Genomic DNA, 14,368 nt, shown 5'->3' on the forward strand with positions numbered 1-14,368 from the left:
TGTAAGTGCCCAGTCAACTGGAAAATGTTATGTTTGCAGGCCAGTAATTGTAAATTAGGAGATAAGCTGGAGAAATTCTTGACCTGGCACACTTTTTAATGTATTTATTTATTTATTTATTACATTAAAGCCAAATACAAGTTGAAAGACACTGAAAAATTGCTCTAGTTCCTCAGGTAATTGCTGCAGATCTTTCTGGAGTGAGTGTCTCAAATTTTCTTTTTAGTAGATATTCCTCTGTGATGATCAATTGCTTAAATTGCACTAAGCCTGTAGGTGACAATTAGGGGGGTAGGGTTAAGCAATGTCTGATTCAAAATTGGAAAGAACAATCACAGAAGACTAAAATCCTAAAGGCAAATTGCCAAAAGCCACTTAGCTGCTTGACAGCTGTGAATGTTTGGCTCCCAGTTTTCCCTCTGGAGTGATACAGGGCATTTAGGCTCTTTAAAGGCTCCTTAGTGATATCATTAAAAGCCTAAAGACTATTCAGTATGATAAGATCACACTAGTGTGATCACACTATCACACCGATGTCGGAAAAGTAATACTGGAGTTGAGCAAAAGAGCAAAAATGAGATTTGTTGGTGGCTGATGCTTTTCTTCCTAATGGGAACCCTACCAAATAAAATGCTGTTGCCCTTCTTGGATTTCATGTACTTAGCCCACATACTCTGGGCTAGCTGTTGTTTGTTGGTGCTGCACTGTCAGCCATTTCAGGCTCAATTTAGCATCTTTATGGTGATATGTGTGGAAAGGTAATGGCATAGTCTTACCAAAGAATTTATTACCCTGTGATTTCATAACATTGCTTATGCAGGTAAGCCCGGGTCTGAGTCCATCCCTCCATGTAATAAAGTTATTTTCATAAACTGTCCAAGTTCTGTCTTAAAATAAGTTTGTCAGCTCTACCCTTTTGGGATCCTTTTCCAAACTCTGACCTCTGCTGGTCAGACATCTCTTTCCAATTTTGAGCCTAAATTTATTTCTGAGTTGTGGTTCTTTCAGACACAATATACTTTTTGCTCAAATAGCTCTTCTTCTTGGGGGTCTAGTCTCCTAATATATTGTAAAGAATAATTATATCCTTTCCCTGTCTTTCTTTGTCAAGGCTAGACAAGAAAATCTGTAATTCTTGTTAATAACCTAAACTCTCATTTCCTCAAATATCCCATATTCCTTCTCTGTATTTGGTACAACATGAATTTATGGAATAGTACTCCTGATACAGTTTTACAAGAGCCCTGTACTGCAGCATCAATACTTCACTATCGCTGTCAGACCACCTCGATGAGAGTGCCTTTTCCACAGCTCTATTGCAGTAGGGTTTCACGTAGTCTGTGATTTCACAGAAGACTCATGGTCTTTCTCCCCTCTGCTGCTTCCAATTGATACCATTAAGTACCTAGCACAAAATTGATACTTTGAGAAGTAGAGGTTGCAGTACAAAACTAACCTTGCAGTTTGACTAGCACATATTTCATTTTTTTATAGTATCTTTAGATTCATAAGCAATAGTAAAGAGTATGGTAAAGACTGTTACTGTAGATTTAAGTATTTACATTGTAAACCTGGTTTTTTTGGCAACTGTATCTTGGAGCATAGCTGAAATTTTGAATTTAAGCATCCCCTGCTTATGAAAAATGAAGAAGTAAAATCTAGAAAGAAATAAAGTTCTGACTGTAACTGCAGTGAACAAAGAAATTACCTGATTTAGTTAGTTTTCTCTGTGGTCAGGGAAAGACTACCTACAGATCTTAAAGAAAAGTGCAGAATTGGTCCTAGCTTTATGCCCATTTTCTCTTTGAACTGCTACAACTTGCAGTAGTAAACCTTTGGTTTTGCTGCTTGATCCTACGTAATGCCGTGACATAGGTCAGTCTTCCTATTAAATGAGCTGAACCATAGACTTGGCTTAAGATTTTACCTTGTTTATTTACAGCAATGACAGATGGGTATGGATTGGAATGAATAAGAGGAGTCCTGATTCTTTGGGAACCTGGCAATGGAGTGATGATAAACCCGTAAGTTAACTTTTAATGAGGAAACGTCATGTCCTGGTTTGTTTCAGCTTGGACTGGACTGAAAGTAAATTGATAAATATTTTAATTAAAATATGGCAAATCCTTCAAGAGATGAATAATTCAGAAGAAGATTGTGCACTTAAGAGCTGCCATCCAGGCAGATTTCCAATTAAAAGCCTATCTTTAATAAGGTTACCTGATTTCTGTCTCTATTGCATTATAATATTTTAACAGAAATACAGTAGTAAACATCTAAGAGAGAACAAGATGTCTTCATGCCACAACAGAGGGGAGGGTTTATTAGTTCATGTCCTTGATAGGCCAGACTTCTCCAAAAATATCTTCCTCATTGTAATTGATGTATTTGCGTGAAATTGTGAGTTCTTCCTCCCCACCCCCAATAATAACAGGTATGCAGACTCAAAACTGCTCCAGTAATTGCCATTTAACACATATTTTAATAGTGATAAACATAATAGGATCCCAGGTTTGAATGTTTATCTCTGGGGATTACCATAGCAAATATAGTCATAAAATAATGATTCTTTTATCTTGTCCATCCTGTAGGTAACTAGTGTTGTTATGCCACTTGATTATCTGGAAGATGAATATGATACAAGAGACTGTGCTGCATTAAAGGTTAGTTTTAAGGTTTTTAATAACAGCATGGATATTTTACATGGAAGTACTTGCAAAAAATAATTTTGCCAGCCATACATTGAATTTAGGTTGACTGCTGAGATGTTTCCTTTGCATAGTGAAAAAGTTGTTAGTGTTCCCTTTATCAATCTACACCTATTACCAATTTTCCCTTACTCAAGCATTTTTTTATGAACAAAGCACTGTGCTAATGATACCCTTTCATAAGACTTCTTTTGAACTACAAAATATTTTAGTAACAATGCTACTCTCTATTGCATAATGTCATACTATGTATCTCTTGTATATTACACATAACACTTAAGGATATAACATGGAGTCTAAAACAAAAAAGCAAACAGAAATGAAAATCTAGATTAGTTTTCTGAACTGCAAATTAAGAAAATGTTTGAAACATAAAGTAGGGGAATGCAGTAGCCAGGATAGAGCATGTGTTTGTGTTTATTGTGTGTATTTCCTTTTTTACTTGTGAAAGAGACTAAGTGCTGTCTTGGTTTCTAATTCAAAATGTTAGGCCTCTGCTTAATTCCTAATTATGTTCTTCATTGCTTAATTTAGTCTTGATGGCATGAGTTTTAAAATGGCCTTTAACTTCTCTGAAGCATCACCTGACATTTTATAAGATCATTCCAATATGATCCCTTCTTTTAACCTAGTTAGAACCACCTCTGCTTTTAGGATTTACTGAAGGAAAGGATAGTTACATCCCTTTGCTTCTGTTCACAACCGTTTCCCCTCGTTCTCTCCTCCTGTGTTCATGACCCCAGGCTGAGAAGCTGTCACCATTAAGCTACTAAAAATTTTAGACAAGAGGAGAGCAGTTTCAAGGTGACACTGTGAATATAGTAACCTCCCTCCACTACCTGCTAGGTATAGACGTGTTCTTTCACTAAATGATAAAAAATTATCCTTGTTGCAGAGACCAGCAAGAGTGAAGTCAGATTTTAAGCTTGATTGTAAGAAATAATCTTAAATAAGAAAGACTATTTCTGTGCCAGTTCAGATGGGTTCCACTTTGAGCAGAAATGAGCATCATTTCAAGGCAACAAGTTGCAACAAATAATTCAATAATAAGCATCAGTGAGATCCTGTGTGCTACAAAAAAAAAACAAAGAACGAACATTGCAAGAGACTTTTGTATGTAGACTTATCTTAAGCCCTTTACCTAATTGCTTCACAAGCTTGGCTAGCAGGGGGAGTTATAATTGAAGATTTACAGTTATATCTGCTAATTTTTTGCAAAATAATTTGTGAGACTAGCACCACAGTAAAATACACTGATTTTGCCAAAGTACCTTTTTCATTTCACATTTCGGAGGCCTATGCTATACTAACTCAGTTCTCTGTTTCTACTTTTATACAGACCTCTCAGTTTTCACGGAGATCATTTTGGAGATTTTATTTCCACGAAGGCAGAGACCTGGAATTTTACTTCAAGCCTTTTGATTGTGAAGCTAAGCTTGAATGGGTCTGCCAGATAACAAAAGGTAAACTGCAGTTATATCCATTTATTCATAGAAAAGAGTTTATTACTTGTTACCACTGACTTGTCATTGTTGCCCAATAATAGAAACTTTGCAAACAATATTTTATCATTTCCTCTCTGAACTGTTAAGGGGACAGTACATGAGATGTCTCACCTATGTCACATACAAACAGCTGTGCACTTAGAATATTCAAAGATCTATCAGAAAATGACCATGAGGAGGATGCAGTATCACTGCTCCCATATTCTTTCTTGTCCCGTGAAGTGAGAAGTGGCTTCTTACTAAGTGAGGTGATATAAGCCACTGAGTTGCAGCATTTGTGGACTTCACTTAATCTTTCTTAGTGATATTTGTAACTATATGACCACAGACATCTTGGGTGTACGGTTTGTTTCAACCTGAAGTGAATTCTTCTGGTAAAACTGGTGAACTAGCTCCTCACTGTAGTGAGACAGGGGAGTGGGAATACAATAGAATGGCATGGCGTATCTGCCACGTCAAGATCCAGGTTTTTCCATGCAGTATGACAAGTGCTGTAATGCAATAGGCTTTTACATTTTGGTCGTTCATTAAAAGGCATTTCAGGAGATAAAATTTTCTTCTTGTGGGGAGATAGGGGTAGATATACTGCTTTGATGCTTATATTCTGCTTGGCAGAAAAAAATCCACAGGTGTTTAAAACTGAGGTATGCAAAACTTCCATTAGTTTTACACCACCTTATTTCAAACTATTAAACCTGTGTATGATTTCCTTCTCCTTTTATTTTTTCCATCATGCATACTGAGAAGCATGAGTACAATCCATCACTTCCGTTACTGGTGACCACAGTCTTGTTAGAAGTTGAACTTGAAGTAACTATTCCTTTTTTTCCTCTGGACAGGTAGCACTCCAAAGACACCTGAGTGGTATATACCAGGTAAATGGACTTTTTGTGTATGCTTCTGCTATGTGTTTATAGTTGTTAATACTCTATATCTTTTATTAGTTTTGTTATATTACTACTGTAATACCTGTTTGATACCAGCAAAGGTCATGACTGATAGAATTTGATTCTGAGAGAGCTCAGAATGCAAGGAGTGTTGCTTCTTCCCAGTGTCAAACTAAAATTTCTTAATACGTGCAGAAAAAGAAAGGATTTGGTTTTCAGAATTTATTTCTTACGCATGTGGTATTTCTTCTACGTAGATGAAATTGGAATTCATGGAGCCCCACTTGTAGTTGATGGAGCAGAGCTGTGGTTTGTACCAGATAAAAACCTGACCTTCCAAGAAGCTATTTTCTACTGTCAAAGAAATGATAGTGATTTAGCCTCTGTGGAGTCTTATCCAAAACTCAGGACAATACTGTCTCAAATAGAAAAGGTAAGGGAGTGTAATCTGTCTAACAGATAGTTTCCACTATAGGGAAATTTTCTTGCCAGTTTTTCCAATATAAGAAAATGTTAATCCTTAATTTCTTTCTTTTCCCTGTTGTCCTTAATAGTTTTTAATTGTACTTTAAAGGAGAAGATGAGTTGAAAGAGAATTACTTTAATGTCAGTTTGTAAAATAATTTTTAAATTTAAAGGTAGCCTTAACAACATGAAAAAAAACCCCCACCACCTCCAAATGGAGAGAAAGTGTCGTAAAAGGACCACCATGTAAGCACCCCATTACCTGCTAATACTTCACTAACAATTCTGCCAGTTCTTAATTTTATGCATGGGACAGCACATAATTTTTCACCTGATGAGAGGCTTTAACCAGAAATGCGTGGTCAGATAGCCTTTTCTGAAAGGGGTTTGTGGTGCTCATAGCATGAAAGTACATTCTTTTAAGGAATCTTACCAAAATATTTCAAGTTTCAGCACCTCTGTTACTACCTTTCTTCAGTGCTAGTGCTTGTGACACAATACTTTGTGAAATTAGCAGCTCACAAGCTCTTTTCATGAAATTTCTCCTGACAAGAAGTTACCTGGAAGGAGAAATTACAAGGCAGGAGAAATCGAGGATTTGACCTGCTACACCTCTAGCCTTTTCATGAACTATTTGTTCTTAGGCTATCTACTGGAAGAACAGGATTATTCTGAGGAAGGAAGGAAGGTCGTGTGGAACCACTTCAGCTTTAGGCAGCTTGCAGCTAGTTCCTGGTTGTCTGGTAGAGTTTGTGGGAATGGCATATCTAGCACACACTTAAGACAGTGCTGCAAGATTTCCTGTAGCTTTATCCAGCACAGTGGAAAATATGGGCTTTTTTTTCTAATGGGTGCAGGGATCCATCAACATGGCATATGAGTCTCAAACCACTGAAGAATAGTAATTCCTGCATATTTTAGAAACATTTTAAATCAAAATTAATTTTGTCATTGATTTATCCTTGGTAGAGTCTGGAGCTCTTTCTCCGTGGGTTGTAAAATACTGGGTTTTTTGTTCTTTGTTTCCACAGTTATCAAACAGCGAACAGAAGTGGTGGCTGAAGTTTATTGATTATGGTTACAGCTATCATTCACCGTATGTAGAATAATTATGGGATACTTTACTGTAAGCTTTTTTTGATGTGCTTTTTAGGAATATAGTTAACTAGAATAGTTTCCAAAGGAAAATATTTTATCCTCACATTTATAAAAGGTTACTTTTTCTTCATCGTCCCAAAGAAGCAAAATAAATAATTCGAACTAAGCTAGATAAAAATATAGTATTATTCAGTGACCACTGTTCTCCGCTTTTGTTCACATGTACCTGCACCTATTCTTCCCATGCTAAACTTAGACCATAGAGTACCTAAACCAGAGAGACTAGAACTGTGTAGTGCTCAGACAAAGCAAATAGTAGTTAAGACAGTAAGGATGTACAATTAGAAAGTGGGAATATTTCAAAATACTATTGAAATATTTTCATTAGCTGCCAAATTCTGAGTTCTATTCCCATTGCAAGCATTATTGACATAAAAAATTTAATTCATAGTAACTTAATAATAACTGAATTCATAATCCATTTCTTATGTGTCTGTCAGAGCCTCTAGATTTCAGGCTGTTGGGTTTGACATCTTAGTCTTATCACGTGAATCCTAATGTATTCTATTGATCTTTAAAATGCTTTTACTGGATTTTTAAGCCCAGTTCTATGTTCTGTTAATAACTGGGGAACTGGAAAAAAAATTCTTAAAAAACCCCTGTCTATTGGCTCTGAGGATATCTGAGAAATACCTGAGAACAGGGAATGGGAAATTGGAGGGCTTATAGTATAGCCCTGTAGAGCTGACATGACTCACAACAAACCTTGCATCATGCCATTCATGGCTGCAGCAAAGGATCATGGGCTTCTTAGAAGGAAGATTCTTCACCTTCCAAAATACTATAGTAATATAGTACTGTGAAAATAAAACAGGGGCTATTGCCTATTCTTCTCACTCGTCCTGACAATGTGCTGCAATTGCAGCATGGTGATAAATAACCTCCTACCCTGATTCTGAACATCCCTCAACAAAGTTAATTTGGGTATGGTACATAACTACTGAACCTACCACATATTCGTTCCTAGTCTAGTTTTTCCCCCTCTGTCCTTTCTAGTGTGGCAGGGCATCTCCTAGAAACAGCTACCAGCCCAAATTTTTGTTTGCACTGGCTCTGTTGCTATCAGAGTTTCCACTTGAAGATCACATTGGATTGGAGATTAACTCTGAAATGTTTATTTCCAGTTTACAGTTATTTTCACGCTTCCATGATCGATTCCTGAGAGATTGCTGGTATGTTTCTAGAAAGAACTGGTATAGAGGTAAGGCTGTTTTTATTTTTTTCCTCTCTGTCACTATTATATTTAAAAAAAAAAAAAAAGTAGTAGTAATTACTGTTCTGCCCAAACTCTTATATTGAATGCAAATTGATACTGAATTAGGAGTGAATGGCTTCTTGGTGATAATCTGATTGAATTTTGAATCACTTATTTCTTCCTCATGGTAGAAGCCATGGTAATATTTCTTGATGACCAGAGGCAAACCTGAATTCAGATGACAAATTTTTATCATTGATTGTCACTCTTTTTACAGCATAAATTAATTAGGTGAAATCTGGTTTTGGTGGTTACCTTTCTGTGTTTATGCTACATACTGTGAGATCTGCAAATTAAGTCTTAGTGTTATGTTAGTTAGAGGAGCTTAACTGAATACTTGCAACTGCATGTGTATCTGGAGATGCAAATTTCATTGAGCAGTGGAGTCATACTGGAAGAGGTACACAAAGTAATGGAAATGTCACCAGGTGGTACTTGAAGTTTCTTATTTCCTTTTTTCAACGTTGTTTTATATTGAGGGAAATGTATAACCCCTGGAGAACAAATAGTTCCTCCTGGCTACTACCATTTCCACTTTAAAGCACATTTCCCCTGTTATTCTGTTGTATGCTGCTGAGCTGTTTTCATCCCTATTAGCCAAAAATTGTTCTTGACTAGGAAGCCAGTCCAGTTACTGTAGGAGTCATGTAAAGTAGTACAGGCCAGACATTCTCCATATGGATGTTAAAGTATTCCTTTGGACTTTAATGACCTTTAGGTCACACACCCTCTATGCCAGAATATGGGATTAGTCCTCGTATTTAAAATCTTCTTATTTCATGATTTTTATCTTTTTTTTTGAAGTTGTCTCTGCTTATATGAAGTGTTACCACTGGAAGTAAGGGATCAGATTCTGGATCTTTAGGAATATTATATTACTGTCTGATATAAATATTTACATTTTTTTCTTTTGCTCTGTTGTTATTTTTAATGCTTTAGATTGCATAGTACTTCACTGGTTGCACTGGAAAGGACTTCACTTCAGATTGGCCTTTGTCATGTCATAAAGTATGGATGGCAATTGGAGTGTGACAGGCATTACCATAACTGTTTTATAAAACTTCTGTTTCTGCAGACTACCCAGTGAACTGTAACGTGAAACTGCCCTTCATCTGTGAAAAAAAAAATGCCTCTTTACTAGAGAAACATGATCCCAGTTACCGTCCTGTCAGAGGAGGTTGCCCTAAAGGTTGGCATCAGTTCCGGAGTAAGGTACAGAGATAATACAAATCAATTATCCTTACCTATTTTTCATAGTCCAGTAAGCTGGAGTGACCTACTGAAAGAGGTGAAGAAGTAGCACCTGTGTTCAGGAGTGAACTAGAAGGTGGCTTTTGAAAACTGTGTGTAGTGATTAAAATCATCTCCCCCACTTCTCTGTCCCTTATTCAGGATTGATGGTTTCTTAATTTCAAAGCAGTAGTTTTCAGGTTTTTTGCTTTCCCATCACCACATGTTTAGGTCCAAGAACGTTGGTTGTATTGTCTAATCTTGGGCTCTGCTTTGAAGGAAGAGAAGGATTAGAAAGGGAGAGGATGAGACTTCTGTGGCAGAAGCATCTTGATTCTCTCGCTGAGTAATCATAGGCAGTCAGCAAGCTGGCAGACACTTTGCTTCCTAAGTTGCCTTAAGGACTTAAGTCACTTAAGAATTAGAAGCAGCTTTTAAGAATGAACCAACAGGTCAGAAGCCACAGTGTATTATGTTTCAGTACTATTTTTAAGGCAGTCATCTAAAGTCTTAGTGAGACTGATTCCTGTTATTTGGCCCACCATTATTCTGTATATGAGAAGGACCAGATCTGCACATTACATTATGCCAAGGTTTGCAAATTTACTTACACGTCATTGCAGAATATAGCTTTTGAGTTCCCATGTAGTTTCTCCCCAAAAGTGACGGATTACAATACAGGCTCCTGGCCCAACCCTATCTGACTTTAAGAGTTCATGTGTGAATTCTCATTCTTAAAATGGTACGTGATCCTGATGTAGCCAATTAAAAATTGCTGAATTCTAATCCTCAGTAAATGAGGACTTAGTCAGTGGGATCATTTTATATTTAGCTATTCCATTGAATCTAGTAAGAAATGCATGCAGCTAGTTCCCTTGCTTTCTGAGAACTATATGTTATTGCAGGAAATGAGAAGTGAGTTTTTAGGGTTGGCTGAAGAACCTTTTCTTATGAGTTATTTCTTAGGAAGCCATGGTGTGATGAAAATCAGTTTCATTATGTTTATTTTGCAGTGTTTTCTAAAGATGAAACCTGAATATTTAACATTTAATGCAGCTAATGAAAAGTGTGTAACTTTTGGAGGCTCTCTTCCATCTATCTCAAATCAAGCTGAGCAAGGTATGATGGTGAACTGGGGGCACTTTTAGTATGTAGTTTCTCTTCCAAATTCAGTATAGTTCTGCTTAAGAACTTGAGCATAAAATCACTTGGTTATCTACAGGCATACTGGGAACATTCTGAAAATCCAAGACTGGTTAAAAATGTGTATGTCTATTGTTGATTGCATCACTGGAAACATAACGTGGAAATGCAGTCAGCAAACATTTGAGCCAGTTTGAAGAGCAGCTTCTCTGTATGATCTTAACCTGTTTGCAAAAATTGCAAAACCTTGCATTAAAGGTTAAGGATAGAAGGGTCACCACAGAATGAAGAATTCTCCTGTTTTGCTTTGCATGTTAAAACATAACTGAGACTGTAGACTTGGCATTGTGAAAATCACCCTGTGAGCTGCTTCCAAGACAAGCTCAGCTGTCTGTATGGGAACAAGATGGCAAACACAGTGCCCACTGGAGCACATAGGACCCTCTGTGTCTAAGTGTGCTGAGCAGCTTAATGTGGCAGTCTAAACCGACCACCTGCAGGTTCTCCAGGACACTGATAGGAGGATAGAAGGCAGGGGGACTGCAAAACAGAGTTGTTCCACGTTTGGGACCTGCCTCTCAGCTGTCATGTAAACTAGAGTCATTGAGGTAAAAGCAGTGAGGAAGAAATGCGTTCACATTGGCTGCAAGTAATGTTCAGTGATAAACTGCTGAATGAGACAGCTGTATTTGCATCTATATTGTGGATAACTAACAGTTCTGTGCAGGTATATCTGAAGTAGCTCAGTTGAATTCTGCAGCGTGCACAGTGCATATTTTCTTTATAAGCAATTAACCTCTTGCCAAATGGAATATGGAAAGTGGACTAGGGAGGCCACTAGTGTACCTGCAGGCAGCAGCTGAATGGTAACTTTTTTTTTTTACTGCTATTATTGGGGAGGAATAGGGTTATAACCATACAGGAATATGCATGTCTGAGACTGTGGTTTTGGATGATTTTAAGATCGCAAAAGCATAGCCATTCTGAAGTGTTACATAGCAGGATCTTTTGTCTAGTTTGGTGCATATGGAAGTGTTTGTTACTGTTCCTTGTTTGCTTTTTCTTTCCCCCCTGTAGTGAAGGCCACCTATATGGAAAGAAGGCACAGTCCTCTTAAAGCAGCATGCCTCTTTCTGTAGGCTGCTTCTACTCCTCCCAGTGGCATTAGGTGGCTGGCTAGCTCTGACATGTAAATCTTCAATGACTTTGTCTAGCTCAGAAAATAGGCTGTGGCTAGTCTGGCATGTGGCCAATAATTAAGACATGTCAGCAGTAGCTAATTACATAGTTTCAATTTGTCTTCCTAATCTAGACAAACTCAGAGAATGCCTTTGGTGCCTGGGGTGTTACCAAAACCTGTTGTTTTGTGCCAGAATGCTCACCAAGAGGGGTCTGATTTAAGGTTTTCCTGGCTGAATTTTTTTCCAAATAACTTTACTTCCTTCATCCTGTCCTGCTTTCTCTGATGGTGGAGTGGGCAAACTCTGCCAGAATTCAAGAAATGGTTCTGATTTATGGTATACATCAGTAGGAGAGAAAGATGGGAGATAAGACTTCCCCTGTCAATTCAGAGAAGGCAGGAGGGAGCTCTTCTATTATCTCTGCAGGGAGACAATAGAAGATCTTCCGGACCTGTGGAAAAGCAGGTTCTGAAATTCGGATATAAGTGCAAGAATACAAAGTAGTGTGCAGAGAAACAGGTTAAACCTACTACCTGCTCCTCAGCTGAGAATTTGGAGGACAAATACCAATAGTCTGCTCCTTCAGATAAAATCAACATGAAAGGTGTTATCTTATGGAAGGAAAGGACAATAAACATTTGGCAATCATAAAGGTCTGGGAAAATTAAGTTAAATCAAACAGGGGCTGCATTATCTTCTTTATGTGAAGTGTTTTTTTCAGATGTTTACTGTTTTCTGAACCACAATATCTACATTTACTGTTCTGCCCAACAGATTATATAACATCCTTGCTTCCTGGTATGCCAAAAGATATTTGGATTGGTTTGCAGTTTCTATTCAGCACAAGAGAAAACAAATGGATAGATGAGAGTAGACTGTTGTATAGTAACTTTCACCCACTCCTGACAGGAAGATTAAGGAAAATTCCACTCGACGTAAGTTCTGACTTTTGACTTCTCTTGACTGTTGAGTAATGAAACTTGGAATATTGACTGTATAAAAAAAAAAAAAAAAAGCCAAAAAATACGTAACAGACCAAATCCCCCGGTTAGTGGTTTTAATTGGCAAACAAGGTGACCGACAGTAATGGAGCTCTGTTTAGTTTATTTGGATGACAGCTTCTGAACTGAGATGGGAAACACTGAAGGGTGAAGGAGAAAAGCTGAAACAACTATTTAATGACTCTTCTGGAACTTCTGTTTGCAATTTAAAGACTACATGAAAACAGTCATTAAAAAGATGTCGTCAATAATTCTTGGTTCAGTTACACTTAGAATGTATCTGCAAACAATTATACATTGGTATTTTGCTCCCTGCTCTACCCAAAGTGGAGCATAATAAATGTAATTGAATCACACCTACAAACAAGATTTATTTTAAGTGTTGGATCACTTAATTTAATATTCTCTCCTGTATTTAACTTATGAATTCTTTTTGAGTCCAGGCACCTGGTAGTGTTTGTAAAATAAGTAAGCTGTTTGAAACTTCTTAAACAAGTTCAGACAGCTCGAGTTCCCCTAACCTCGTGTTACTTCACCTTCTCTACACAAGTATGTTTATGCCTCATTTGAGTCTGATAAGTGTATTTCTGGTTTTCAGCTTTTTGATGAAGAATTTAACAATCAGTGCGGTGTAATTCTTAATGATCCCAAATCACAGTATGTTGGAACATGGAATTTCACTGCTTGTGCTGACAGGCACTTCTTGGGTATATGCCAGCGGCCTATAGGTAAGTCTGAAGAGTCAAAATAAATTACAGCCAGAGTTTGCAGTTAAGATGCGAGTGCCAGGAGACCTTTTAATGCATGTAAATTGTTGCTCTTGAAGAGCAAGATTCTTGTGGAGACTGAGCAAGTACATTTTGGAAAAGCAGAGTGTGAAGGATGATCTGGGACCTATTTTGTCAGCCATTCAGAATTTTCCCCTTTGTTTTTCATAGCCCAGTTCAAAGGGAATCTGTTTTCCTGAGAGACTCTGTGTAGTTTCAGTGGAACCATAACTTAAGCAGACAGGGCTTCAATGTTCTGTGGGTATAGAGGTCAGGTAAATCAAGGGGTGGAACAAGTTACTCCTTTTTCCTCTTCAGAACTGTGGAAGTGAGAAGCCCTGGGAAGGAATCTCACAGTATTTCCATCCTCCTTAAACATATCCTGTGGTTTTTAGCACTATCAGAATATGAGATATCATATAACCTTACTGTTGAAATTGGTCTCCCCAGAGGAAACCTTGAGGGCATACAAGAAGAGTGATAATCTGGAGTGATGCAGCTTTCCCTAGCTTTTGTACAGATCTGTTGGCGTGAGTGGGTTTTCTTAATCTGAACTAAAAATAATATTCTGATGTAGCCATGTGGGTTGGTCGATACCAATTACTGGAATCAGATCAAATGCATATAGCTATTGTACACATTTAATTACTGCTATGGGCTAATGTTCAGCATACCCACTTCTGAGTATGTTCCTCTATGTAAATAATCCTTTTAAGTAACTAATGTGCTATCTTCAAAAAAAACCACCAACAAACCCCACCCCAAAAAACCCAGGTGTGCAAAACACCCAAGAATATGCCCACCTTCTTCATTCTCAAACAGGCAGAGATTTCCCTGTCCCCCACCCCCATTTAACACAAAAAAATCTTTATTTCAGTGCCAAATACTTTAAAAATTCCAAGTGTCCAGATTAGAAGTCTGGATGGAAGAGATGTCATAAATATTCAAAAAGGGGATTTTTATTAATAGGAAGTTGACAGTATATCTGTGTAGATCAATATATTATTAGTCTGAGCTGACTAAAATACTAAGCACTTCTTCCTTACCACAGCTGTAGAAGGTGTAATG

General features: G+C 37.5%; 1 protein-coding gene across 1 annotated transcript in view; it reads left to right on the forward strand.

The window, feature by feature from the left end:
• Positions 1 to 14,368, forward strand: part of LY75 (lymphocyte antigen 75) — a 48,080-nt gene that overhangs the window by 18,695 nt on the left and 15,017 nt on the right. The window contains exons 14-24 of the mRNA XM_075028595.1: positions 1,943 to 2,024; positions 2,592 to 2,663; positions 4,048 to 4,171; positions 5,053 to 5,088; positions 5,358 to 5,533; positions 6,597 to 6,661; positions 7,848 to 7,924; positions 9,054 to 9,190; positions 10,222 to 10,327; positions 12,307 to 12,467; positions 13,132 to 13,261. Coding sequence (XP_074884696.1) covers positions 1,943 to 2,024; positions 2,592 to 2,663; positions 4,048 to 4,171; positions 5,053 to 5,088; positions 5,358 to 5,533; positions 6,597 to 6,661; positions 7,848 to 7,924; positions 9,054 to 9,190; positions 10,222 to 10,327; positions 12,307 to 12,467; positions 13,132 to 13,261 — 1,166 coding nt within the window. The remainder of the gene's footprint in view (positions 1 to 1,942; positions 2,025 to 2,591; positions 2,664 to 4,047; positions 4,172 to 5,052; positions 5,089 to 5,357; positions 5,534 to 6,596; positions 6,662 to 7,847; positions 7,925 to 9,053; positions 9,191 to 10,221; positions 10,328 to 12,306; positions 12,468 to 13,131; positions 13,262 to 14,368) is intronic.

The sequence above is a fragment of the Buteo buteo genome, chromosome 5 (assembly GCF_964188355.1).
Source record: "Buteo buteo chromosome 5, bButBut1.hap1.1, whole genome shotgun sequence".
NCBI classification, from domain to species: domain Eukaryota; kingdom Metazoa; phylum Chordata; class Aves; order Accipitriformes; family Accipitridae; genus Buteo; species Buteo buteo.